Genomic DNA, 26,005 nt, shown 5'->3' on the forward strand with positions numbered 1-26,005 from the left:
GGATGGGGGGATGGAGTGGGAGAACAGGACAGGGGAAGAAAAAAAGACATTTTTTAATACAACAGACTTTAGCTTGCAAAGTCTTCATCTATCAAACTGTCTCTGGCTCATCCATTACATATTCTTTGTGATTTGAGTGCTCTTTTCTACAGCCACATGAGGGATATGAACCTTTTGGATCCTCCTTCCCTTTACACATTTTTATTGCCAGAGACAGAGCTTGGCCTCGTCTTTCTGTGTTACTTTTACAACCTCACAGCACAACTGTTTGCAGCATGAGAGTCTCAGGTTTCTGCTCTTCTTCTGACTGATCTCCCACTCAGCATTTGGGTACAAGGCAGAAGAAACATACAACTGTTGTATTGTGCGATCTGGCAACCTCTTTCCTCAGGCCCAGCTTGAATTTACTGAGCTGAACAAACAGTTGTCTGTCAAGAGGTTTCTCCACATAGAAACATTGGCTTTACTGTACCAGCTTACCATCCTGCTTCCAACAGCAGCCAACATTCATGGAAAGAAAACTTCTCCCTCAGTAACCTGGACCCAGATTACCATATAGGGATGAGCAGGACTGCTCCATCTCAGGATCAGTGCTCCCCCAGTCCTCAGAGCCATTTAACCCCCTAATCATGAGACTTGGTTACTTTTTTCTTGTAGTTTTGTCTGCTAAAATAAGTATGTCATGGAATTAGATAGATACTGAGGCTGGATTGTGTCTCTATACAGGAGTAATCCTACTGTAGCATTTTTTTTTTTTAACAGTGTGCTGTCTGTTGTTTTCCCAATATATTTTTGCCACAGAAAAGGCTTTCAGCAAGAATACAGGAGCTGATTTGATAGGGTCCAGCCATAAGTCTTCCCCCTACTTTGTACCAGCTTTGTTTTTCCTCCCTCTCCGTTTGTGTGATGTGAGCAAGTTAGCCGAGTAGTTCTCACCGTACTCCTGAAACAAATAACAGTATCAGCCAGGCTAGTGAGCTTCATGTACCAGTTAGATAGCCCAAAGGTCCATTTGGCTTGTCCGGAAAGCTCTGCCTGTATCACAGTATAGGATGTGGTTAAAATGCAATTAGAGCTCATCTCTGTGGCAAGCCTAAACCAAGTCAGAATGTAGGAGTTCTCTCGCAGTCTTTTTTATTTTCCGTACAAGTGAACAGCCATTAACCTTTGTGATTTCTTGGTTCTGGCTACAGTTTAAACAAATCCAGATGCCCCAAAGTAGCGTTGTCTTCTCAGAGACTTGATGACCTTCTCAGGCAAGGGGGGTGATCACAGACAGTACGCTGAAGCTCCGTGGGACCTTCTGGGCCTCTCCCTCTTTCCTCCTCATCCTTGCCTGCCCCGCCAGTGTAGTCTTGCCACCTTCTTTGTGCTGGCTGTAGCATTTACTAGATCTTCCTGCAGGCAGATCCGGCTCGCAAATAGCAGAAAGCCGGCTGGTGTTTTTTGCAGGGTTTGTTTTCTTCTATTTAAGTGATTTAAGTCAGCTCAGGGAGAAATCTAACAGCAGAGCCAGCACAAGGTAAGCAGCAGGAGGAAGGGAGGATAAAATGGAAGGGAGATCAGGACCTTCTTCTCGCAGCAGCTATGGCCAGCTGAATTTTACCAGTTCATCATTTTGATATCGTGAGCATCACCACGTTAGCTATCCTAACCACACTTCAGGTGTGCTTAGGAAACCAGAGTACCAGAGAACTTGTAGAGAAGTTCTGTTCATTAGTCTCAGTTGTGCATGGCCGCTGTTTGCTTCACTGTGAACAAATGCAGCTGAAGCACAAATCACCTTGTAAAATAAAGGGGCCTGAGCTTGGGAGAACTCTTCAGCTGGTAGAAATCACAGAACCATTTCAGTCAAGTGATATCATGCTGGAGAAATTTTAGGCTAACCTACTCAGCAAGGGGTAAGGCCTCAGCTGATGTCAGAGGGAGTATGACAACATTACTTTGGCATGATCTCTTCCTCTGTGAAGCCATGTTAGTTTCCAAGTCAGTCATCAGCCAGACCGAAGGCATTTTATATAATGATCTTCAGTGCAAGATGTGGGTGGGTCTCGCAAAACATTTCTGTGGTTAAGAGAGGATTTTGGTAGTTGATAGATGAAGAGGGCCAGCTTTGCTTCTGCGCCATGGGCCTCACTTAAACAACAGGGGTCTCAGATGCAGTGTGTGTTTTAGGAAATACTGCAATGCAGGGGAATGTTATATTCTGAACAAAAGAGGTCTTTAGCAGATGTATGCCTATACTGTTAACAGCATTATTGAATCTAAGGGAGCACAGATGTAAGACCTCTCACTACTGCAACATCAGGACTACCAGTCTTGTGTCTACCTTGGCCAAATGATACTAGAGAAGTCATTCGTAATGGCTGGACAAGTGTCAAAATACTAGGAACCTAAGGTCCATAATGTTTTATTTATAGATCATTCTGAGATGGTATTTCAGTTCTAAAGGATATACGTATTGCTATCATATAGCCATTAGGAAGTATTTATATGCCAGTGGTTTTTAGGTGTGTATTCAGAAGACTGTGCCTACAGACTTGAAGGATACTTGAAATGAAGGATCTATAACACATGCTTCCATTCACACAGTCTCTATTTGACTGTCACAAGGGATTCTTAATGTCAATATTACAGTCTCCCCTTTTTTTGTAACATTACTGAAGCAGTGCTGTAAGTGTGGGCAGTAAACAGACATTTTCAGCCAGAGCAGAGAAATTGAGTTTTACCATGCCAGGGAGGAGTGGCTGAGGTTTGGGCACTTCTGCCATGTGAAAGGAGAGGTTAAAACTAGAGTGAGGAGGCAAGCTTGCTGCTATCAGTGGGGTTTAAAGCCAGCACTTGCTGTTTATGGGAGAGATTTCTTCCTGCTCCTCAAACCCCAAGTGCTCTGTCTCCTCTCCTCCACCCTCTTCCGGGCTGTCTGTTTTTCTTGTGCCTAGTGTCAACCCTGGCAGGCAGGCAGCAGCCACGAGACTGAGTGGGCAGGCAGCCCCCAAGGCTTTACTGGAGCTCTGCAGACCTCGGGACTGTACAATACATGGCTGTTATTAGCAGGAGTGTGAAACTACTACTGCACATGTAGGGCAGTGCTTATGGGGGACATTTTGAGAGCCAGCTAAGTACTCTACACCTTATCACTACTTTGTGCATAACTATAAAAATCCCTCTAGAAGCATTAACTGCAGGAAGAAAGTTGTAGCTATGCCTCTCCATTTGAAGGCACAGTTTGCCCTAATTCCCGGCTAATTACCTAGTTCAGTCTTGCCCAGCAGTACAGCTGAGAAAATGGTGGGACATGGAAATGCCTGCTTTCGGGAGCCCTACCACATTGCTGGACCTTTCCACTTTGGCTAAGTTGTTTGATACCGCATCGCCCTAAAACCTCTCAGTCCCAGCTCTCTCCACAACTAAATCCCTTTACCTTCAGATGGTACAAAGTTCAACCATCTGAGTTCACTTTAAAAGAAAGTACATGTGTGTGTGTTAGGGGGAAGTGATGTTTTCTTGTGCTACAGAGACAGAGTTGCTTTCTAAGTGAGCTTATTTTAGCCAAAAGGCAGGAAATTGCAGCGTGCCCAAACAATTTAGGTACCAGCCCTCACTCTACTCCCTTATTGAATCTCCCACACTTCTAAACTTGCTGGGCCTCAGCAACATCTGTGTGCTTTCTTGCCGTCGCTCGCTAGCCAACACACACCCAGTGGAGTCACTCACTAGCCAACACACACCCAGTGGAGAGTCCCCCCGTGTGACTGCTCTTTCGGGGGCCTTCTGACAGCCAAGGAAGTGATTTAGTCTTCATGGAGTCATTCACACCATCCAGACTTTCCTCAAGCAGGTCATTTACACTTACAAAACAACCATCCACATACAAGTCCCTCTCTCAGTTTCTCCGTCCTTCCTGAAAATACATGTAACAGCTTTGACCTGCCTGGAGGAGGCTACTTTCTTTATTGTCTTCACCAGTCTTCTGTGGAGGTGTCTCTTTTGCCAGTGGAGAAGCTCCTTTCAATAGCATTTTCTAGCATTGCCTCTTCTTGGGTTTTCACCAGTTTCGTAGGCTGTGGTTTACTCCAGATGGGCTCTACTATACTCCAAATTCATTACACTCGCTAAGAGTTATCAGGTAGTCTTTGACCTGTAGTCTCTATTGTCCTATTAAAGATGGTCACTACTGGCCTAATAATGGTAGATTACTTAGTTGCTACTCCTCTGTCAGTCAGGGAGACCCCTCCAGAACCTCATACTTTTTTACTGTGCAATCTATGGAGGAAGATACCCAGGGTGTAAATCATTTGTGGTTAAAAAAAAGCCCCAAAACTGAGTGCCTATGCTCAAATTCCTAAAGGTCTCCCATGTGAAACTTGAAAGAAGGCAAACTGATTTAGGTACTCTGCAAACAAGAGCTCATACATTTAACTAAATTGTGCTGCCATGCATCAGCTGGTCCATGATAACTAACAGGGTGCACACTCATTAGCTCTCAACAGAGGTGAGAAGAAATGCTTTTCATTTCCAATTTGCAGTGGCCTGAGACACAGTTGTCACAGTTGCATTGATGCATGCCAGCTCATTAAATTACTGCAATTCAGTCATATATCTGAATTTGCTGATAGACAAGTGTAGCTTTTGAAGGTGAGTTTTTAAGTGATTGTAGGAGCCAAACAGAATTTTCAAGAATTTTCAATTTTCTTGTTGAAACAGAGATTTAGAGGTCTAAGATACTTGGGTGGTTGGGTTTCTTTGCAAATTCCACCAGCCTACTAAATACCTCTGCAAGTCTGAGCAGCTCAGTCAGTTTAGAATATGGGATGGGGCCCTTGATCACTTGGGACTTTTCTTGTGAAGATCTCAAGATGCAGATCTGAGTTCTTCTCATTTGAGGAATATTTATATTCAAGCTTAGCCTGAATCCATTCTAAAAATTAAGTGAACAACAAAAAACAAATCTGCACTTGAATCCTACCTCTTCTCAGAGTCTGAAGCTCTGTTGTTGGTCCAATAATTTGCCACCCAGACATCTTGGGCTGAATTTTTATGTGCTTTCTTGTTTTTGTGAAGGAGGGGGGCACAGTGTGCATGGGGGGGGGCAAGTAATGGTAGCCAATGGAAAATAACCAGAGCCATTAGGTTCAACTAGAATTTACTTGCTAGCCACACTGAGGTGAATGGGCAGCCCTGGCACAGTGCATTGCACATTGCATGTGCAATTCCAGTCAGCTGTCAAGGAGCCATCAGCTCCTTGAAACTCTTCCAGGGGCCACTGCAGAGAGGATATTAGGGGTCTGCCATCCCCATCAGTAAGGGTTGTATTTATACACTTGGAAATTTTCTAGAGCATAGTTATGGCAGTATATTACTGATTAAAAATAACATCGCATATTGCAAATAATGAGGTGAAAGTAAAGTTTAGGGTAAATCATATATCCGCAGAACTGTAGATGTTAGCTCAAAGTTACTATAATCGGAGGGTGTCTGCCCTGGGCTGCACGTTCAAGAACATGACAGAGCCTGACATTGACTTGCCTTTGCGGGAGCGCCATCCCTCCGGTGACCCCAGGGAGAGGCACTCCTCCCAGGACTAGCAGTAGTGGCTCAAGCAAAGCCAAATGACTGACACTGGGACACCGAATTCCTGCAGCGCTCTCCTGATGGCGCCGTACGCCAACCAACTACCTCAGCAAACTTCCACCAGAGTCCAAAAGCTCTGGTTCAACAACAGACCCACATGTCCTTCCTCTCTTCCCTCAGGTTTCTAATAAATTCCTGCCTTGGCCAAAAAGTGTCTCTTTTTTCCTTGATGAATATCAGCTAAGTGAATGTTTTCCGACTTGAAACTGCTCCCACCAAGACAGAGCTCTCTTCCAGATGAGGTGGGGCCAGCCTGAGCCCACCACAGGTGTTTAGCCCAGCGCTGCCCGCTGATGGTTGTGATGAATGATTCATCGCTGACATCACCTTTACAGTGATTTTAATCAAGGACTGGACAGAAAGAAAGCATGGAGATCTTTGGGAAAAGGTGATCTAAACCAGTGAGTTCAGCATGAATAGTTGACATGGACTATGCAGGTTTTGTTGTTTAAGTTATCACAGCTTACGCAGGATGATGAAAAAAGAATGGTGGTTTTTGGAACGCAGCAGTGTTACCAACTCTGACCAACTGGTAAAATGTGCCCTGGGGAGTCAGAGCTAGAGGAATCAAAGGAAAAGGACAATAAAAAAAAAGACGGCGAAAGATTTTGTTGTTTTATTTTTAATTAAGGTTCTTGCACTAAAAAATAATTTCCTATACAGTCTTTCGTTGAAAGAGTTTGAGAATGAATTGCATGTGTGTCAAGGAACCACTTACGTGGCCCTTACTATACTACTACCTGAGCACCTCCCACATTATTAAAAGGCACAAACTAGTAGAGCAATATAATCTCCCTTCCCTTGTTCCTTTTAAATGAAGTCTAGAAAAGAAGTTTTTTTTCTAATGTGTGCATGACTAACAAACTGAGTGTGTGTCTGTGTGTCTCTGTGTGTGTGTGTGTGTGAAAAATTATTGGTGGAAAGCTGATGGAAGAACTGGGTTTTGTGAATTTGTGAGAGGAAAGATGACAGCAATTAAAGTGTTAGTCCAAGACTTTCAATTTCGTGTTCTTCTACAGACCTCCCACCTAGTCCAGGGGCAGTCATCTGTGCCCAGAGCTGCACAAGGGGTTAGCCGCAGCGATGTTGGGCATTGCGGCGTTTCATTGCAGCCAGCTACCTGCTTGGTATCTGCAGCCGTGGGGTAAGCGGCTGGGCTATGTATGCGACTTGGGGTGGGGGGACAGGGAAAGGAAGGCTTCTCTGCATCCACATGCCAAGAAGGGACCCGTCTAGGCTGGTCATTGGCAAATGCATGCGGAGGAGAATTATTTTCTGTCCTGGTCCCAGCTGCAGGTGCCTTATTCTGGGTGAGAGGGAGGAAGCTATCACTGAACAAAATTCGCATCCATGAATGAAAAAAATGGAAAATGGTTTCATTTTTTAAATTAAAACCCAGAAAAATGTCAAATGGGAATGGACATTTTTTCTGTGAAAAATGCTAATGGAAATAAGGTTTTTCCAACAAAAAAATCTGACTGCCTCTTTTCCTGCACATTCCTCCTCTTATAGATGTCACGGATGAGGTGACCATCGGGGTAGGTTTCAGCTAGAACAGAAACCTGCAATTTTTGCCAGATGTCATCTCTCCAAAATGCTTTGCTCTCCATAGGACTGGTAGGGAGAGTCTATAGTAAGGGCACTGGCAAACTAAGCTCTGGTTTTAGAGACAGTACAGGTTTCAGAGATACTCTTTACAGTTCGAAAATGGGAAATACCATCAATAATGTTAATACCTCTAACCGTTTCAGGTGTGCTCATTAAATGTGTTATTCACATCCCTTTTCAAAAAGCATTTTATATTCTCATCCTGAACATGTCTTCATCGCCGCTGTAAAACGTACCAACCCCAGCCAGCCAGGAATAGAAAGGCAGGCTGACAAAAATCCATTTTAGCACCCAGACGCTAGATGCCTTTGGTTGCCTGCCCTTTAACCACTCCAACAAGCCATCTCTCAGAGTTTGGGTTTGCTTTCAAAGGAAAACGCAACTATACGGCCATCTGAGGCATCTGGACAGCTGAGCTATAAAAACCCTGTTGTTTCTGACAGCAGCAGAACCCCCAGCTCTGCGCAATTCGCTTTCCACGTTTCATAGTTGCCAGTTACTATGCGGCGCTGCGCGCACACACGTTGCGAGCAGGAAGTAGGAGCAGCTCAGCTCTTGGCTTCCCCCGTCTCAAGAGACTGCCATGAAACTGAAAAACACTAAACTAAAACCTAAGTATCTGTTAGACCTTTAATTAGCGACCTAAGGAGTGTTTGCCAAGAGGAAATCTGAATTCAATTATCCAAATAGAAAGTATTTAACCTCTCAATAGCACTTAAGTAATTATAATACTTGGGGTTTTTTTCAGGAGCCTTAAAAAATAAAACAAAAAGCAAATTAAAAAATGGTAGAAGGTATCAGTTTCATATCACATGGAGTATACAAAGGAAAGCTGTAACGTTGCCCATGCTTTAGACCCCTCATGTTAGCACAGCAAGGATCAGCCTCAAGCAGGGAGAGCAGGTTGCAGGATTCTTATTTCCCCACTGAAACAGCCCACAACAGTATCAGGGCCAGCAGTGGTAGTTTTATGTGCATCAGTACCACCATAAACACACAACTAAGATCAGCAGGTCATCTCACACAGCTTGTAACGCGATAAAGATGCTCAGTCAGTGTCAGAAGGACTAGGACGCATCAGAAGAGGCTGAATGTTCCAGTACATTTTGCAAACATCAGTCGATGCCAGCCAGGCCATTTGCATTTCAGATTGCAGCAGCTGCTTGAGCCCTGATCCCAACTGTCCTTTCACTACACATCCACCCAAAAGTTTCCAGAATTAATCCCAAGGGAAAAAAGTCAATATTTTCTTGCTGCTCTCTTCACAGACTGTAGGTTGCTTTGGGATTATGTTTATCAGCTGCTTTCTGACAGCCGGTACGAAAATTTCATCCGATGGGAAGATAAGGAATCCAAAATATTTCGGATAGTGGATCCCAACGGGCTGGCCCGGCTGTGGGGAAACCACAAGGTAAGGAAACAGTGCAATTTTCCTCCTACAGCACTTCGCCTCTTGTAGCATCACAGGATTCACTTATAAACCGGGGAGAAAGGAAGAAAGCATGTGCATATAAACTACTGCTGGAAAGTTGTAATCTTTCATTCTATGCACATTAGCAATATAAAGCATCCAGCCTCAAGCACTAAAACCTATCCTTCATATAGAGAACCTGTTGGTTTGGCTTAAAGGCATTTAGTTATAAATGCATTTAATTATAAAATTACATGGAGTGCAAGAATTAACGGTCCTTCTCTCTCAAGGCATCTCATTTCTTCCTGAAACCTGTTGCTAAGGATGTTCTGGTTAGATGTGGTCTACAAGGAGCTGTATACCACATCTCAGCAGGAGCTTTCTGTCTGTGCTCCTGTCTGCACCAACATTCAGATTTCACACGCTGTCCTGTGACAGACACCAAATGCTGCAGGATTATGTATTTCCTTTTAAGAGGGTAATTCTGCTTTGTTCTCTGGAAGGCAGTTACTGATTTTTGCAGTTTGGGGCTGAGTATGTACAGCTATATCTATATGAGTATATGCGTATGAGTATATTCATACGAGTATATGGGTAGTCAGCATGGATTTACAAAAGGGAAATCAGGCTTGACCACCCTGATATCCATCTACGATGAAATGATTAGCTCAGTGGATGCAGGGAGAACAGTGGATGTAGCTTATCTTGAGTTTAGAAAGGCTTTTGAGACTGTCTCCCATAATATCCTCATAGACAAACTAATGAAGTATGACCTAGACAAGAATACAGTGAGGTAGACTGAAAACTGGCTGAACTGCTGGGCTGAAAAGGTTGTGATCAACGGCACAAAATCCAGTCACTAGTGATGTTACCCTGGGGATTGATTCTGGAGCCAATACTGTTTAACATGTTCATTAATGACCTGGATGATGGGACAGAGCGCACCCTCAGCAAGTTCTCAGACAATAAAAAAACGGGAGGAGTAGCTGATAGACCAGAGGGTTGTGCTGCCATCCAGAGGGACCTGGACACGGTGGAGAAATGGACTAATGGGAATTTCATGAAACTTAACAAGGGGCAATGTAAAGTCCCGCACCTGGGCAGGAATGACCTGGGGAGGTGTGAGACTTTACGTTTCCCCTCATTAGGTTTCATGAGACCCCAGGTGTGGGACTGTTTTACTGCTCAGACACTGGAGCAGGTTGCCCGGAGGAAACCGTGGAGTCTCCACTCTTGGAGACGTTCAAAACCCAGCTGGACACAGTCCTGAGCAACCGTCTCTGGTTGGCCCTGCTTTGAGCCGAGGTACTGGACTAGCTCATCTTCAAAGGTGCCTTCCAACCTCAGCTATTCTGTGATTCTGCAGATGAGCATACATAGCCTATAATTTTGATAAGGTCAAGATTTTCTCATGTGACTCATTGCTTACAAGAACATCTGCCTTAGAGGTCTTGGGCTGCAACACTGGGAATGGAGAGTTCTGCCCTTACTCAACCTCCATGCTACTAATGGGGCCTTGCAGTCATGTCTTATGTTGGGTGCCTAAAACTGAAGCTACTTCAGACCACTAGCCACTTGGGAAACGCAGTGGCCTTTTAACATGTAAGAAAGGGAAAGAGCACACATGGTATTTCGGGGGGCTTCCCGCTGAGCAGAGTCTAGATTTTGCAGGGAAAACATTGTCATTGTTAGTGTTTAAGTGCCACAGGAGCTCTTTATGTGGCCTCCCTTAGCAGAGCTGTTGCAGTCAGGGCAAGCAGAGGAGGTCTGCTCTTCGGGGGCATTTTAGACAGGCAGGTCAGTCTCATTTAATAAAGCCAGGTCAACGCTACAGACTTCTGCCTGATCTTGGACTGACAGAGCTGTGCCAAGCCAAACTCCTAACATGGAGGCTGACAGAGCAAAAGCATGCTTCTGCTAGTTCGGCATGTTTTGCCCATGGCAAGGCGGCTGCTTTATACTCATGCAAACACAGCTTTGCCAGTATAGTTGTCTCTCCGCTGGGAGTTTCTTTGCCAGCATAGTAACCGGTGCTCCTTGTACCAGAAAAATGCTCTTCATGTAGACGTAGCCTAAGGGACTGATCCTGCTATCCGCAGTCAGTACTATGGGGGTTGCCCACATACAGGTCTGCCAGTGCCCATCACTTCTGCCGTGTGACACTCGGCTTCAGCAGGGCCATACCTCAGTCGCCCCACAGTGCTCTGGCTATGGCCGTTGGGGTCAGCAGCTCCCAAAGTGAAGGGGAGGCTCTGTCACAGAAGCAGATGTACAACCTAACGGGCTTCTTGATTTACACCTGTATGACAAGAGGAGAAACAGGCTCTCAATCTCCACAGTGCTCTGTAAGCATTAACTCGTTAATGGAGGGGAGTCCCAGAGGAACAGCGCTCGTAGCAGGGATTGCTGACAGATTCAGTCTATTGGCCGCTGCTCTTACGCTTTTACAAAAGGTGGTTTCATTAACAACAGGCCTGTCACATCCCGCTTGGCAGGAGCATCTCCCTCCATCTAATGTCTCCTCTTGTGGTTGATGAAGCCTTTTGTTACCTGTGATCCAAGAAACTGTAGAAAAACCTCACTTGGAATTTTTGTTAGACTTTCTTGCTTAAATTGCCCAGTACGAAAAGAGACCCCCAAAAAATTGGTGATGAGGGCTGGAGGGGCAGGATGGGCCTGCAAACAGCAGAAGAGTGGAACATGTAATTTCTTGAACTGACTTGGTTACTTTAGCTAGCTGTGATAGTTCTGCAACTCCTTTTGGGGCCTAGGAAGGTTTTAATGAATCATCTCACCACGTTTTTCCTTTTTCTTTTGAAAAAACCAGAACAGAACAAATATGACTTATGAGAAAATGTCCAGAGCCCTACGCCACTACTACAAACTAAATATTATCCGGAAGGAGCCAGGACAAAGGCTTTTGTTCAGGTAATTTTTTCTTTTCTTTGCCATGCCTTTCTACAGACAATTAGGTTTTGAAGATGGAGGATGGAATTGTGTGTGGGATACTTCATTGCCACAGCTATAGCACAGGTGACAATGAGCATATATTTGTAAAAGCCGTCTAGACCAGTGCTTCCCAGCTTTCAAGGCAACTGCACCAATTTACAAAAATACTGGCCTGTTCCAATGATCAGTGAAGTCAACACAAGTCTTTTCACTCGCTTCAAGCAGGCTGCGCCATTGTTTAAGACCTTAGCTAAATGATTCATGATCTCAGCCAAACTGCTGGAAAACCCACCCCAAATTCACTTCTCAGACACAGCTGCTGGTGAAAGCTAAGCAGGGATCAGGCCTTTCCTCAAGTGCATCAGCATCACAGAAGACAAGTGCTGATGACCCTGTCTTCATCAGTGCTGCCTTCAAGGAAGGAGGGACCTGCAAGAGCTGTTCATAAAACCTCACGCATCGGATTGGATGATACAACCAAGAACGTAGGAAATAGTGCCCAAAACAGCATAAAGCAGGTAGTTACTTGTACAAACTTGAGTGCAGCTGGCAGAGAGCAAGAGCGCTCCAGTTCTTTTCAGCCAAGACCAGCAAATCCTAGTGCATACGTCTGACCCACAGAGCACTGAACTCAGACCAAAGACTGCTTTGATGTCAGTGGTCTGGATCTAGTAACATGCTTGGAAATGATATCAATAGGAAGGCAGTCTTGGAGTTTGTTTTCTTAAATAGCTAACAGAACTGCATTAGCACTCAAACTATCTACAGCTGAAGAGGTTTCTGTGGAATGTCTTGTTTATGTCAGCTCTTAGAAGGAGACTTAGATGGGGGAAGGAGAGTGAAGGGAAGAAGGAATCACAGGCAAAGTCAACTGCGTGATTTTAATTCTTTTCACGGAAAGTTAAAACAAGGTTGCTCCACCAGCAGCAGTACCAAGGGAGGCAGCCTGGATTGCTATGGCCTTGTGTGAAGACTGCGCTGCCCCGGGGGAATTCTGTGATGCTGAACAGTGAATGTGCTTGTCTTGGAGCCTCTGCTTTGGTGGGGGCACAAACAAAACAGGAGTCCATCTCTTCTCAACCAGGCTGCCTATTTTCTCAAAACTGTAGAAACCTAATACCCTTGGAGACCTCAGTTCCTCTGTCAGACTTGCCCAAAATTGACCAACAGATTCAAAGGTCACCAGGGAGCATAAAACATGAGCATATAAACCTCATTTCCTTCGGAAACTGGAAAAAAAAACCAACAAAGCATTTTTTGCACAATTCCCAATAAAAACTTATTTATGTTGTTTTCTTAGACCTATTTATATCTGAAGAGAAAAAGAAGAACAGCTGCAAAAAATCAAGCCATTAATGTGCTATTGGCTATTTCTCACAAGCACAGAAATAATAGGAAATGTGACTTTATAAGTAACACGCAGGCAGTTGTCATCTGCAGATATCTGTACAGAGCTTTAAGTAAAATGGAGTCAGAGAAGGGATTTCTGATAGGTTGTGTGTCTTCTGCAACAAAAGAGGTCACAGGTACTGTTTCTTCACTAGCTTGTAGTTCTGGGTTGGCTTTTTAAAATCTAATCAAATGCTATTACAAATACCCATCCTTTGAGTTTCTTGACATGACTTAAAACACGGACCAGAAAGAATACCCGAAGTACTGCAGTAGAGCTCACGTCAGCCCGTTTCCCACATGGTTTAGGAAACAGAGCAGACAGAAGGTAGGGAGGGCAGTGGGATCACTCTCTGTTTTGATTTCATCCTCACGCAAGATCAACAAGACAAGCACAGGGTTTAAATCAGGGCACAGTCTGGCCTGTAGGCTTTGGTGCGTTTTCACTGTGTAGCCGGGGACTGATTCACCACTTCTGCCTGCTAGTTTTTCACCACCGTAACACCATTTAGATCAGCAGCGTTCTTCCAGCATACAAATGGGAGTGACACAGCAGTGAGTCACAGCCCTTTTTTTTTTTCCTAAATGCATATGTGCACATGATTTCCAAAATTAGAAGGGGTAGCAAAAGGTTAGTTCCAGGCTGTGCTATGCCTTTGCTGAGAGACTCCAGATTTTTCAGACGGAAAGCCCTCAGCTTTATAACCTCAGGGGCAGAAGAGGAGGCGAGTCTTGCCCGTGAGCTTCAGCAGTGATTTTTCTGGGTCAGGAATAGTAACGAGGCTCCTGTCAGTTGGTTTTGTTTTCACTGGGGCAAGGATACTGAGCATGTCATCAACCTGAAATAAAATCAGCTCCTCTGATTAACACATTTTGTACTGCTGAACGTTAGCCAGTACATCATTAATGAAAGACTGTGAAATTTTGTAACACTTCCAGCATAAACATCTTTCATCCTAATTTCTCCAGAAGTACTTACGAGTTAGGAAAGTGATTTGTGTTTAAACTAGGATTTCATCCTTCCTGTGCCACTCTCTCTTCCTACGCCAGTAAATTGCAAAAGAAAAAGCAGAGCTTTTCCGTGCTATCTCTGTGCAGTAGTACATGAAAGCATCCTGGCAAAGATCAAGACTGCAGGCTTGATCTGCAGGCTGGTGGATGTCCTTTCCCATTTCCTACTGCCGCCATGCCTCCCCAGAGGCACTTTCTGTTTCTAGCCCCCTGCAGACGTACCGCATCAAGACATTAGTACTGGGAGCCGTGGCGTGCATTTGCAGAGGATGCTGCTTCATTACAATTAGGCGTGCTACAGTCACACAGGAAGAGACTCCCTTTGCTCACAGTTCCTTAGCCCGCAAGCTTTTTCTTTCAGGGCTTTTTCCATTTCCCAGAACTTGTTCTGACTTGGTCCTTGGCTTTTTCCACCACTCTTCCTTTGGTGTTTCATATTCCACTTCATTCACCTACACACAAGCCTGCACAAACCAGTAGCCCTCTGCCTCTCCACGCCTTGCAAGTGCTTTTGCTTTGAAATGCGCTGGCCAGAAAGGCCTTTGATGTTTCTGTCACCAGACACCACAAATGAGTGTCCTTGTGGCATACGGTCATCTTACATGGCAACAGCAAACAATATGAGGGAGAAGTAAATATCATTCCTTGGGAAAGACTATGGGGTTTGGTTCAAACTTGGACTTTCAAGGGGCAGGGGTAAATGCCTGTGATTTTTTTGGTTTCCTTTCCAAGTATGGAGGAGGGAAGACACCAGTAGGCTGGGGAGAAGCTGGGAAATACTAAGTCATTGGGAGGATACAGCAAGGATGATTTTGGAAGCTGTAGAGCTCAGGGGCCTCCGTGTCTTGATGGACGTAAAAGCTGAGACGGCTGGGAAATCGCTTGCTTCTCTGTTTTGCAGGTTCATGAAGACCCCAGATGAGATTATGAGTGGCCGAACAGACCGCCTCGAGCACCTTGAATCCCAGGAACTGGATGAACAAATATACCAAGAAGATGAGTGCTGAAGGGAACTGGTGCACCGCCTCTGTGGGTCCATGGGAGAAACATCTGCCCGGATGGCTGGCTGGCACAGTTTGGGAGGGGAAGCAACAACACAGAAGCAGTACTTGGGGTCGCCGCTTAGCTTGAAGACCACGCAGGACCTGAAGCACCTTAACAAAACAAACTAACAGGCAGAAGTGGTGCTGGCAGAAAAGTAAAGGGGAGAAAGCCTGGACTTATGCACTACTTCACTGTTCCTACCAAGTCTCCCTTGAGTTCTTTCTTTCTTTTTGGTTTGTTTCAGTTTTGGGGAGTTTTTTGTTGGTTTTTTTTTTCCCTAATAAACATGGAGTTTGACTTCCTTTATCTCACATAGGACAAGACGTCAGATTATGCTTTTTTTTTGGAAGGCTTTCCTATGGAAATAGAGCGCTCTTATTTTCTGTGCAAGTCTCATGACATAACACCGCATAAAACAATAGCAACACAGAAAGGATTTGCTCAAGGGTTCCAGTTTGCTCGGATCAATTTACGTGTGCTGCCACTGGGAAATGTGTTGAAGCTACCAAAAGAATTTACCACACATACCTGTCAAATGAAGAGGAGTCACCCTTCACGCGTAGGCTGGGACATCATCCCAGCATAGCTTGGGCTCACAACGAGTCCTGCGAGTGGCTATTAACTGCTGGAATATGGACCAAAACCAATCACCTAAGTGCTCCGGGGAGGAGAAAAATAAATGTGACAAACCTCTGCAATAGACTGATGTTGACGTTTTCCCTCCCTCTAGCAAAGAAGTGATACAATGGAGCAGGGGGGAGGGAGGGTGGGGACAAATACATATATATGTGTATATATAGAAACGTTTCATATATATATATGTATATATATGTAACCCCCCACAATATATCCACAATGCAGAATTTCAGCTCCAAGCTTTCTATAAAAAAGCAAAGGCTGAAGCATCTGTAATTACAAAAGAGAGGGGTGTTTCTTATACCTTCTAGCAATTTTGGGGTGAAAGGTGAAGGACTGTTCCTTACATCGTAGGGAGAAAGCAAAGGGACCCATCACATGGTTTGTATTGCTCAGAAACCTCTCCAGGATCATTTTGTGCTGCTGGAGAGGTAGATGATTCACCAATCTGAAAACTGGTGGTAGAGAACTAGAGACCAAATAGCTATACTTATATCTTGTAATTGATTTTGGCTTTGTTTTGGGATTTGTTTTTTTATGCCTCCCACTACCCTCCCCCACCCCACAGCTCTGCCATCAAGGGAGCTTGCCTCAGCTTGCCCGTTTTTAACGTGATTTAAAAGACACGAAAAAAAGAAACCCTACAGCCACGTTGCTTTCTCGGGTTTTGGTTTTGTTCTGGTTGCAAGGTGCCCCATTTTTTCGGTTTGCCGCACTGAGGGTGCTTTGCGTGAGGCGAAGAGCTGTGCCTAGTTTGGTCGCAGGAAGCTCAGCAATCCTTGATGCCCAGTACAAGAGAAACTACTGGCCTTTTTCATTTCACATTGCTTGGGCCACCCTGACGGGAAAGTCTGTGGCGTCCAGCGATCCACCATCAGCGGTCCTTGTCATGGAAGGAAGGTCTAGCAGCAGAAATTATGCTTGCAAAGGGAGAAGATGTATGGAGAAACTGTGCAGGAGTCACATGGTGCCTGGAAGAAAGCACGTCCACACCAGTTCATTAAAACAGAAAGCCTCTTTTATGGGAACACGCATACTAGAAATGGAAAAAATCAATAGGCTAATCTATCCCGTTTCAACCAAAAAACAAGGCACATTCCCATGATAGAGCTTTTATCAGCTATTAAACAAACACAACATTTGATCTTACCACATACTTAACAACAGGGTTAATCTACCCAGGAAAAAATGGCACTCGGCAATGAATAGTGTCCCCTATGTTTAAAGAGAGAGAGTCCAATCTCACAAAAGACCTACTATTGAGTCGCAGGTCGTGGAGGGAACAGCTTTGTTAAGGGTGTAGATAGGCATCATACAAAGAGGAGAGATTTTTCAGAGGCAGTGTCTGATGAGGAACGACAGGGCATACATCTCTCCCTAAGCTCTTCCCAGGCACTTTTTTTTATTAAATCATAGTCAATATGTTACAAGTCCCAGCACACCATGTACTTGACTTTTTCTGCCTCAAAAGACAAGACGCAGGAGTGTGTATCAGAAAGGTGAGCAGCCAGCCTGTCACCTGTCTCTGCCATAGCTCTGAAGTCCTTGAAGCTCGGGAGGCGTGAGACTGGGAGACACCGAGGCACTTCAGCCCCCACAGACCTGAAAGCAAAGGTCCCTTGAAAGCAAGGGGCCACGGAGTTGCTCTGCTCTGTCACCCTGCTCACGGGCACCCAGGTTGCGGCCATGTCTCCGGAGCTGGGGTGAGGAGGGTGTGGGGAAGAGGTGAATATGACTGACAGGTGAAGCGTGATCAGAAGTATCAATGTAAAGAAAGGCTCTTGCTGGTTTCTTGTGTTTTTAGGGTGTTCAGTGGTAGAAAGAAACCCAAGTTTGTGCAGAGAACGATTCACATCCTTCACTGCTCTGGCTATGGTAATTGCATAACTGCGTTATTTTCTTTTGCCTGCTGCAGCTACTGTTACGAGACGGTGAGGAAAAAAACACAACCAACACAACAACAGGAACCTTCTATGTAAAGTGCCCTGGTGAGCCACAGGTTTTTGTCACGGCCAAGGTGCACACTGCAAATTACAGAGAACGAGAGACAATTCACCAGTATAAGCCCATACGCTCACTGTGTACGCTAGCAAACAAAGTTCATCCTCAGCACTGGGTAAGACAGGAAAAAGCAAGGAATCCTGAAATCACACGTGTTGTCCCATAAGGAAATTTTCTAGGGGAAATTTTGTAGAGGAAATGTTCACCTTTACCACAAATGCAATCACTTTCTCCTGCAGAATCTTAAGTCAAAGGGAAAAAAAAAATATTTGGTGGCTGTGGAAACTCTTCCAGTTCACATGTAAAGGACATCTTAAGACAACTTCTCCACCACAGCCACAGAGAAGAAGTTCTCTCGAGGCCGATGCTAGTTGGGATGAAAATAGCCGTTGACGTCGGAGCAGGCCGATCCCACAGAGGCCCTTCCTGGCAGCCGCTGCTGTCCCCTGCCTCCTGCCAGCTCTGCGGGGTGCAGCAGGGGGTGGCGCGGGTGACGCTGCAGGGGCTTGGGACCTGTTGTGGGAGTGGCAGGATTTGAACTGCTCTTGAGGTCTTGGAAGCAAATTTACCAGCTATGACTAAAAAAAAAAACAATAAAACCAGGCTAGAGCAGCTGCAGTAAACAGATTCCCATCTACCTCACATCCAAACGGCAGATACATGGAATGCAAACAAACACGGCATTAACCTACTGAGCTACTTGCTTGGGTGCCCGTCTGGGCTAGTAAAGGCAACACTGTCTTTCCACCAATGCTGACACCCGCCTTCCCTCTCCAATTTCTGATTTCCCAGCGTAGAATTTGCCAGCAGCAAAGCAGCCAAACTTTCTGCCTTTGCCACCAAAGCAAGTGGGAAAAGGGAGAAAGAGTCTCCTCCTTGGAGACATGCAGAAGGCATCTGGACATGGTCCTGGGCAGCCGGCCCTAGGTGGCCCTGCTTGAGCAGGGGGGTTGGACCAGATGACCTCCAGAGGTCCCTGCCAACCTCAACACCTTCACACTGTGCAGTTAAGTGGGACCTTCATTGCCATCAGCTTGCTACGAGTCTGAACAAGCCACAAGCCGGTCAGGTAGGGCACGCTGCAGTTCCACAGCAGAACATTTTCTTGATTTAAGTTTGAAACCTTTCGACTGCCTCTCCATCCGAAAAACACTACCGGGGCCCTTTCTGTGAACACTAAGTCGCTGCCACCCTCCCCAGATTTCAAACTCCAGGCATGCATTCTCCAGAGCTCTTTGTCAGACTGCAACCGTGTGCAAATCCAGAATGCATCAGTTCGAGGTCTTTTTTTAAATAAAATTCTAGTCTGTTTTTATTGATGATGGCTTTTTGTTTTTTTAAGGTGTGGGGCTAAGGGACTGAATCAAATGAATGTAACAAAACAAAAACAAACAAAAAAGCCTATTCTCAGGGCCAGTGAGTTGCAAATAATTTTTAAAATGCCTGTAATTACATCATCTCAATAAAAAAAATTTAATATAAAAGTGGGAATGCCAAATTTTGTTGGTGCAATCATTGCTGCAAGGTCCTTTCTTTTTAAAAACTATGGTACCCAAGTATCTACAGCACATAGCAGCTGTGTTCAATCAGGAAAAGAAACCTGCAGGCTTCCCAGACCCATGCATGTATGAACAGTGCCTGGATCTTCCCTGGGAAGTGTTGGTCGGAAAAATTAAGGCTGTGCCTTGGAGTATGCACTTTGCCACCTGCCCTGAGAGATGAGCGGAGCACCCCACTAGTACCTAGACGGGAGCGCCTAGTTCTCCCTCCTTCTCTTGGAGAGGACATAGAGGCAAAAGTCAAAAATGAGGTGGTGCAATGTCTGTTGCATCTTTTTTATCCTGCTAAACAGGCCACGTCAAGGAGTTTCAGAGCAAGGTCTTCCTGCAGTATTCCTCTTTGTAAACCAGTCTAGAAACGCTGCCGCTCATATGCTGCCCTTCCAGTACAGGGGGACCTTATTTCCCTGTCTTCGCCCCTAACCCGGCAAGGCACAGGGACGCCGGTGCCACGAGGTTCTGGGTGCTTGGGGGACGGCAAGGTGAGGCGGCACAAACTGCTGGCCGCTGGCCGTCGCTCCCTGCGGCAGCCCTTGGCTCCTGCGGGGTGGGCGTACTCGTGCTGACGGCAGCGTGAGGCCCCTGGAGGGTTTCTTAATGCGCTGCTCCAGAGAGGTGCCACCAAACGCCATGGCAAACACATCTGGTTAGTGTCACACGGGCCACATCTAGTGCTCTCTGGTGGGAGCAATTTGTGGCAGGTTAAATTGTTCGGATACCAGCTACGGCTCAGGATGACCCCATGATAATCTGGCTGATCTGTGGGTTATCCACTCAGCTGCTCCTTGCTCAGTATTTGTTCTTGGGTTTCTTTCACTGTTGTTTTTAAACCACAAGGCAAAGGAGTAAGCACTGAACAAATGCCTCTCTGAACCAAGACATCAAGCAAGAAGGAAACAAAGCGTGTTGCTCCATAATTCAGTCCCTTCAGGCCATTTCCCTTCACTTTAGCAGAGGAAATAGATGCATCCTACACCCTCTCACAGCTTTTTGTGCACTCTGAACAACAGCAAACACTGCAGGTTGAAGGCATACAGAGGAAGTTCTCAGTGGTTCTGGCTATCGCTCCGGTGAGGATTAGTCTCAGCTCAAGAACTAGTCTTGAGCCCAGAGAGACGTTGGAGAACATTTTTTGGAGGCTGCAGGACAGAAGAGGCCCAGCAGCGCATGCCCAATACATCTTCCTCCCCCATTTTCAAAATTAGCTCAGCTGTGAAGGAAAGCTACCAGGCCAACACCAGCGCGGGGACCATGGCTGACACATACATTTGCAGACTACGGCTACCACAGGCATGATGGGGCACGCTTCCTCCGTGGCATTAGCTTCCCAGTGCTGACCAGGAGAGATTTTGCAAGGCTGTCAAAGAGGACCTCAGTGACTGTCCATGCACCCCCAGGCCTTACAGAGGCTGCCAGTGAGGTACTCACAGCAGCATTTTTTAATTATGTAGAAACCCATTGTAAAGCAACACTTAGCAGAAAGGTTTTCACTTCTCCCATATAAGACTCCACCTGTGAGGCATGAGCAAACAAGCACATGCTTTTTTCCCCTCAAAGACTTATACTGATTCAGACAATCCTGACTTACTTCAGTTTGAAACCCAAGCAGCTTCCGAGCAATGCAGAAAGAGCCACCTACGAAAGGTGTGAGGGCACGAGGAGAGAGAGAGGATGCACTACCACAGTGTGAAGCCAAACAACAAGCGTGCTTCGTTAATCACCTGAAAAAAAGGACTGGTGTGTCAGCGTAAATATTCTAATAGCACAGGACCAGGTGGATCTACTGCATGTCAGCTCTCTCTGTACTGGACTCCCACACACACCGGGATCTGCCGGCTGCACTGGATTCACCCCAGGCACCACCTTGCCCAGTTCTGCTGCAGCCAGCAGCATCCCTTCTCACCCCATGCAAAGCCCAGCAGAACTGGAAGTCATGCCAAGTTACACCCACCCGACAGGAGAAAGGTGCCCTACTTCATGAGCTGCTTCAGAAGAAACCGCTGAATGCACGCTGCCATCCCGCCAGGCCCAGCAAGGAGGAGGAGGCTGGGGAGGGAGGAAGGAAAAGGATGTGGCCCAGTTCAAGCTTTCCCCTCACTGCACAGCCACCCAAGGGCCCAAAAGAGAGTAGGGCGATGCTGGAGGATGAGCTTCCCAGCACCCACTTCCAAAAGAGGCAAGGACATGAGGTGCCAAGAAATCAATGCCAGGGCAGCTGCAACTCCAGCACAAAATGCAAGACAGGACTGAGCCCACTGGTGAACAAAATCACATCAGTTTTTTCATTCTAGGTGTTCCTACCTGTTTTCCCCAACCAACTCAAAAATTATATGTCATTTTGCAGCCAAGGCAGAAAAAGAGGGGCAAGAGCCTGTCTTCCCACCTTCATCCCTCCAGTCCGCTCTTTCCTCACCTTGCTGCCTTAAGAAAAGGGGAGCGGGATGTGGATGCTCACTAGCCAGCTGTCCCCTACAGGGAGAGACATTGGAGTCTTACCCACTGAAGGGTAAGGCTTAGGTTGTGTGTAATGGTTCACTCTGCAGGACACCAATTTCTTCTTGTGATTCTTGTCAGACTGAGGCAGGCTAAATATACAAACGGAAAAAAAAAAAAATCTGGCAACTGCTATAGAGAATTGGAGCAATGCACACGTTTACTTCAATGTTGTCCATTTGTCAACAAAAGGGAGTGTGTGCCTCTCTGCCAGCCTCAGTAGAGCATCAATATATTCCAGCACAGGAACCAGGCTGAGATACCAATTTAACACCAGGCAGACCCTCTTTCTGTGACTGCACCCAGCTGGCTCCCACAAACTACAACCAACGTTTAGGGGAAAAAAGAAAACACAGGGCCCTCCCGTAAGACAATAGAGGTCGTTATGACCGATATGATCAGTTGTAAAACCTGCAGGGACACATCAATCTTTCTGCCTCCTGCAAACACCTGCACATAAAGTTTCTCAGCATCTCAACGCGCTGGAGAACAGCCGCAACAGGAAGAACGATAACTGTTCAGGAATTAGAATTGATCTCCTGCTGCCTGATAAACACTGTTAGCCTGGGGTTGTTGACTTGAAGCCAAGCTCTGCTAAATGGACGAAGTTTTCAAGTCAACCCTTCCCGGTGTTTGACAAGGTAAAGGGAAGGAACTGGAGTGAAGACAGCTTGAACAAAGCAGGTATTGTTTCCCGGGGGCTCCGTAAAGATGTGAGGACATGACCCATCAGAAGAAAGTGAGGAAAAGAAGAAGAGATGGTATGAAAGCTGAGGCAAGTAAAGAGTCAGTTCGGATGATCAGGAAGATGAAAGCAGGGAGTGTTCACCATGTGCCTTCGACTTCTTCCTTCCCAAGGGCAGGGCCAAGGTCAGTAACTTTCGCTTGGGTAATGCATACTTGCAGGATACGAGCCAGTCTGGGTTCAAAGACCTGCAGAATGAGGAGGAGACTCCATCTCCTCTGTACCAAAAGTTAATCATCCCCTGCATTAAAATCTGACCCTTCCTTTCCGTTTAACTGTATCTTAATTCCACTTCCAACCATTAGCTCTCATTACGCTTTTCTTCACTAAATTCCTGTAAACGGTAGGATTCCCAGCCATACACAAAGATCCTTACTGACTGCAATCAGTGCAACTCATACTCTTGGGGTTTTTTTTCAACTAAATAACCAGAATTCAAGGGAGGAACTGAAGCTCCATGGCACAACAGCTTCCTGGAGGGGCTGCTCCCGGGTCGGAGAGCTGCAGGCCACAGCCACATTTGTTTCTTGGGGTGCTATCTGAGCTACTCCTGCAGGAAAGGCTCCAGAGAACACCTCAAGTCTCTTGGGAACTGGCTGATGCGAAACAGAAAGGGGAAAGGGAGAAACACACATCGAGGTGCCATTTCGGTCCCGTGAGAGTCCAGGTAACCCAACAACTGTGTCTTCCAAACCTCCAGCTAGGGTGGGAGGTTTCCCCCCGACCTGGGAACAACCCTGGGGAGACTGCCTGCAAATACAGTAGCAAATACATCAGCAAAAGAGGCTGCCTGTTTCCTTATTTCTTTTCAAAATGTCCTTAGTGTTGGTGAATGCTCTTGGGAACACGCTGTCTCACAGACAAAGGTTTCGTCCTCTTCACATTCCTCCTCACATCCCAGTTTGCTCCTAAAAATTCAGTGCAATCAGCAAGCAAGAAGAATTAACAAGCAACCAAATTTCACACGGCCAGGACTTCACCCAGCATTCAATTCACATAGTCCAACCCACTGCTGAAATTTCCTCAACATTACACAGAAAGGAAGAAAATGGGCCAGACAGCTCCGCTATTCCAGCGCTAACAATTTCATGCATGAAGCAACACCTTTGGCCTGCTAAAACCAATGGAAATTAGGGCTGTGCAATACAGAGATCTGAGCGGTGTCCACAGAAAATATCCTACCCAGGAAAAATCAAGGGTTTGCTACAAAAATAAAACTTAACCCCCACAACAACCTCCTCAACCAAGTCAATTCCCATCCTGGAGTGAAAAACAACAATTTGTTTTGATGGTACTTTGCAGAGACCTGGATTCAGTGCTGACATCCATCAGCTCCCAACTCAGATGAACTGACAGCACAAAATCAGCCTCAGACCCAATTATCACGGACTTCTGTGTCCAGGGTTGTCAAGTCATGTGTTTTCCAATTAGAAGAGTTTCATTAGAAATGTTTTCACACAAAAGGATGTCTGGTGTGCAAAAAAAAAGAAAGGCTTCATAAAATTAAGCCAAGTCCATCTCAAGACATAAGAACATATGGCCCAATTTCCAAAAGGACTGATTAATTCACAGTTTTCACTGAAGTGAACAGAAATTTGGAATTTCATTTGGAAATTGCACTGCTCCTTTAGGTTCCTACATCCATTGATTCTTCATTTGTGCACATTATTAAGGGTACCTTGCATTGCTCTTTGTAAATGGCTCAGATCTAGCAGCTTTGCAGAGTTTTCCTCGCCTAACGTCAAGGCCCTGCCACGTCCGCATGCTCCGACAGTCTCTGCCGCCGTCTTTGCAGGAGCCGGGCTTGGGGACCGGTGCTCAGCGGTGGACAAGGGATTGGGTAAGTGACTCCCCTTAGAAAACCTCGGCACAAGGGCTGGTCTCCACAGGACAGAAGCAAACCACAAGTGCCACCTGAGATACCCAAGACATCTGCACAGGCCTGGTGGGACACGCTGGAGATGTGCGTCCTTCTGGTTTTACAAACGCTTCTGGTTTGGGAAGTGCAGGTGACAAAGACACACTAGCAAGGGAGGATAAAGCCACCCTTTACCCTCATGACAGGTGACCCAAGATGTTTTTAGGTGATGTTTGAGAAAAGAAGTGGTGAGTTGCCTTGGGATGAGCTTGGCTCTCATGCTCCAGACCATCAGCAAAAGGGTTGGGAGGGTCCCCTAAGTGCAGCACCTGTGGCCGAAGCGGACATACGCAGCACGGGAAGGGATGGAGGGAGAGACACCCGGTCCCTGCTGAAAAGCAAACAACAGAGCACGGCTACGGGTATGAGACGCCGATTGGAAAAGGGTAAATATTTATCCGAGAGAATTTTAGAAAGAAGGAAGCATTTTTAATTTAGTCATAAGTCTTTCAGGAAATTATTCATTTTTCCAATGAAAACATTTTCTTTAAATTCAAAACAACTGTTTTTCTCCTGGCTTTTGTTTACAAAAGAAGGAAGAGTTTCGGATCTGCCCTTTTTCATCCATCCTCCACAAAATGTCAACCAAGCCTCACGTCTTGGGTTGAGAAGTCATTTTTTGGAAAGAAAAGAAGGAAAAAAAATAAGAAAGTGTTGTGAGGCTTTGCTGAGCAGCTGTAGCTGCTGCTGCGGAGAAGAGGGCAGAAAGATCCTGCTCTCTCCACCTGTTGGAGATGGGCGCGAGGTTATTTGTAATGAGCTCGTTAGAGTCAAAGGCTGACTGCCAGAAAAGCAAAGGGGAAAACCAATTGATTCACCTCTTCAAGAGCCATTTAAGCAGTCCTAGTCAGAAAATGAGCATTTTCTGTCTCTAGTTCACTCCTACTTTTTCCACTTTGATACTTTTTATTTCAGACAGACGGCTCTTGTGGGTTCCAGCCACGTGGGCTCCGTATGCAATGAGTGAGCAATTTCCAGTCCGCAAAATAACTGTCCTGTTGTCTTTTGGTCTGTTATCTCCCGTTTCATAACAGTGTTGCCAGCATCCCTAGGAAGCCACCAAAAAAAATTCACGGGCCTTGTGCAATGACTGAGGGCCAGTAACCTGGTCTGTCGCTAAGCCCAGCTTGCCCAAGGTGTTCGTTCCTCAGAGGTGACATCTGCCCCTATCCTCCACTGGGACTCAAACCAAGATGTGTTACCTCCAGCTTCACAGATTGTATCTCAGCTGTTGTGGTAATAACATGACCAATCAAGACAAACTATTTGGTTGTAATTTAAATCTTATGAATTCTGAAAAAAAAAACCCAAACAAAATTAAATATAAATCATAGGCCATGGACACAGGAACTGTCCCGGAGTGTGTACGTCATCTTTTGCATCCATGAAAATTAACAGTCTTAACATGTAACCAAACATATCACGGTAAATCCATCCGGATACAGGAACGGATGTGCCGGCGTGGGAAAGAAGAGGTGTCAGCCCACCGGCAAGCAGGAGCTGTTGCAAACCAGCAGGAGACAACAGGCTGCTTCCAGGAGCAGCTGCAGGAACAAGAGGCACACACAGCTGTGACTGAGGTTAACAAGGGGAAAAAAGGACAAAAA

The 26,005-nt window shown here is 45.8% G+C and overlaps 1 protein-coding gene across 3 annotated transcripts in view; it reads left to right on the plus strand.

Annotated features, from left to right (window-relative positions):
- The window catches only part of ETV6 (ETS variant transcription factor 6), a 143,320-nt gene extending 125,384 nt beyond the window's left edge, over positions 1-17,936 (plus strand). For all 3 annotated transcript variants that reach the window (XM_087764670.1, XM_087764668.1, XM_087764669.1), the window contains 3 exons: positions 8,511-8,653; positions 11,481-11,581; positions 14,904-17,936. In XM_087764670.1, the coding sequence (XP_087620796.1) occupies positions 8,511-8,653; positions 11,481-11,581; positions 14,904-15,009 (350 nt within the window). In that variant the 3' untranslated portion in view covers positions 15,010-17,936. The remainder of the gene's footprint in view (positions 1-8,510; positions 8,654-11,480; positions 11,582-14,903) is intronic.
- The last annotated feature ends 8,069 nt before the right edge of the window (positions 17,937-26,005 follow it).

This window comes from Nipponia nippon, unplaced genomic scaffold (assembly GCF_047370975.1).
Source record: "Nipponia nippon isolate SJK-2023a ecotype South Korea unplaced genomic scaffold, ASM4737097v1 scaffold_3, whole genome shotgun sequence".
Taxonomy (NCBI): Eukaryota; Metazoa; Chordata; class Aves; order Pelecaniformes; family Threskiornithidae; genus Nipponia; species Nipponia nippon.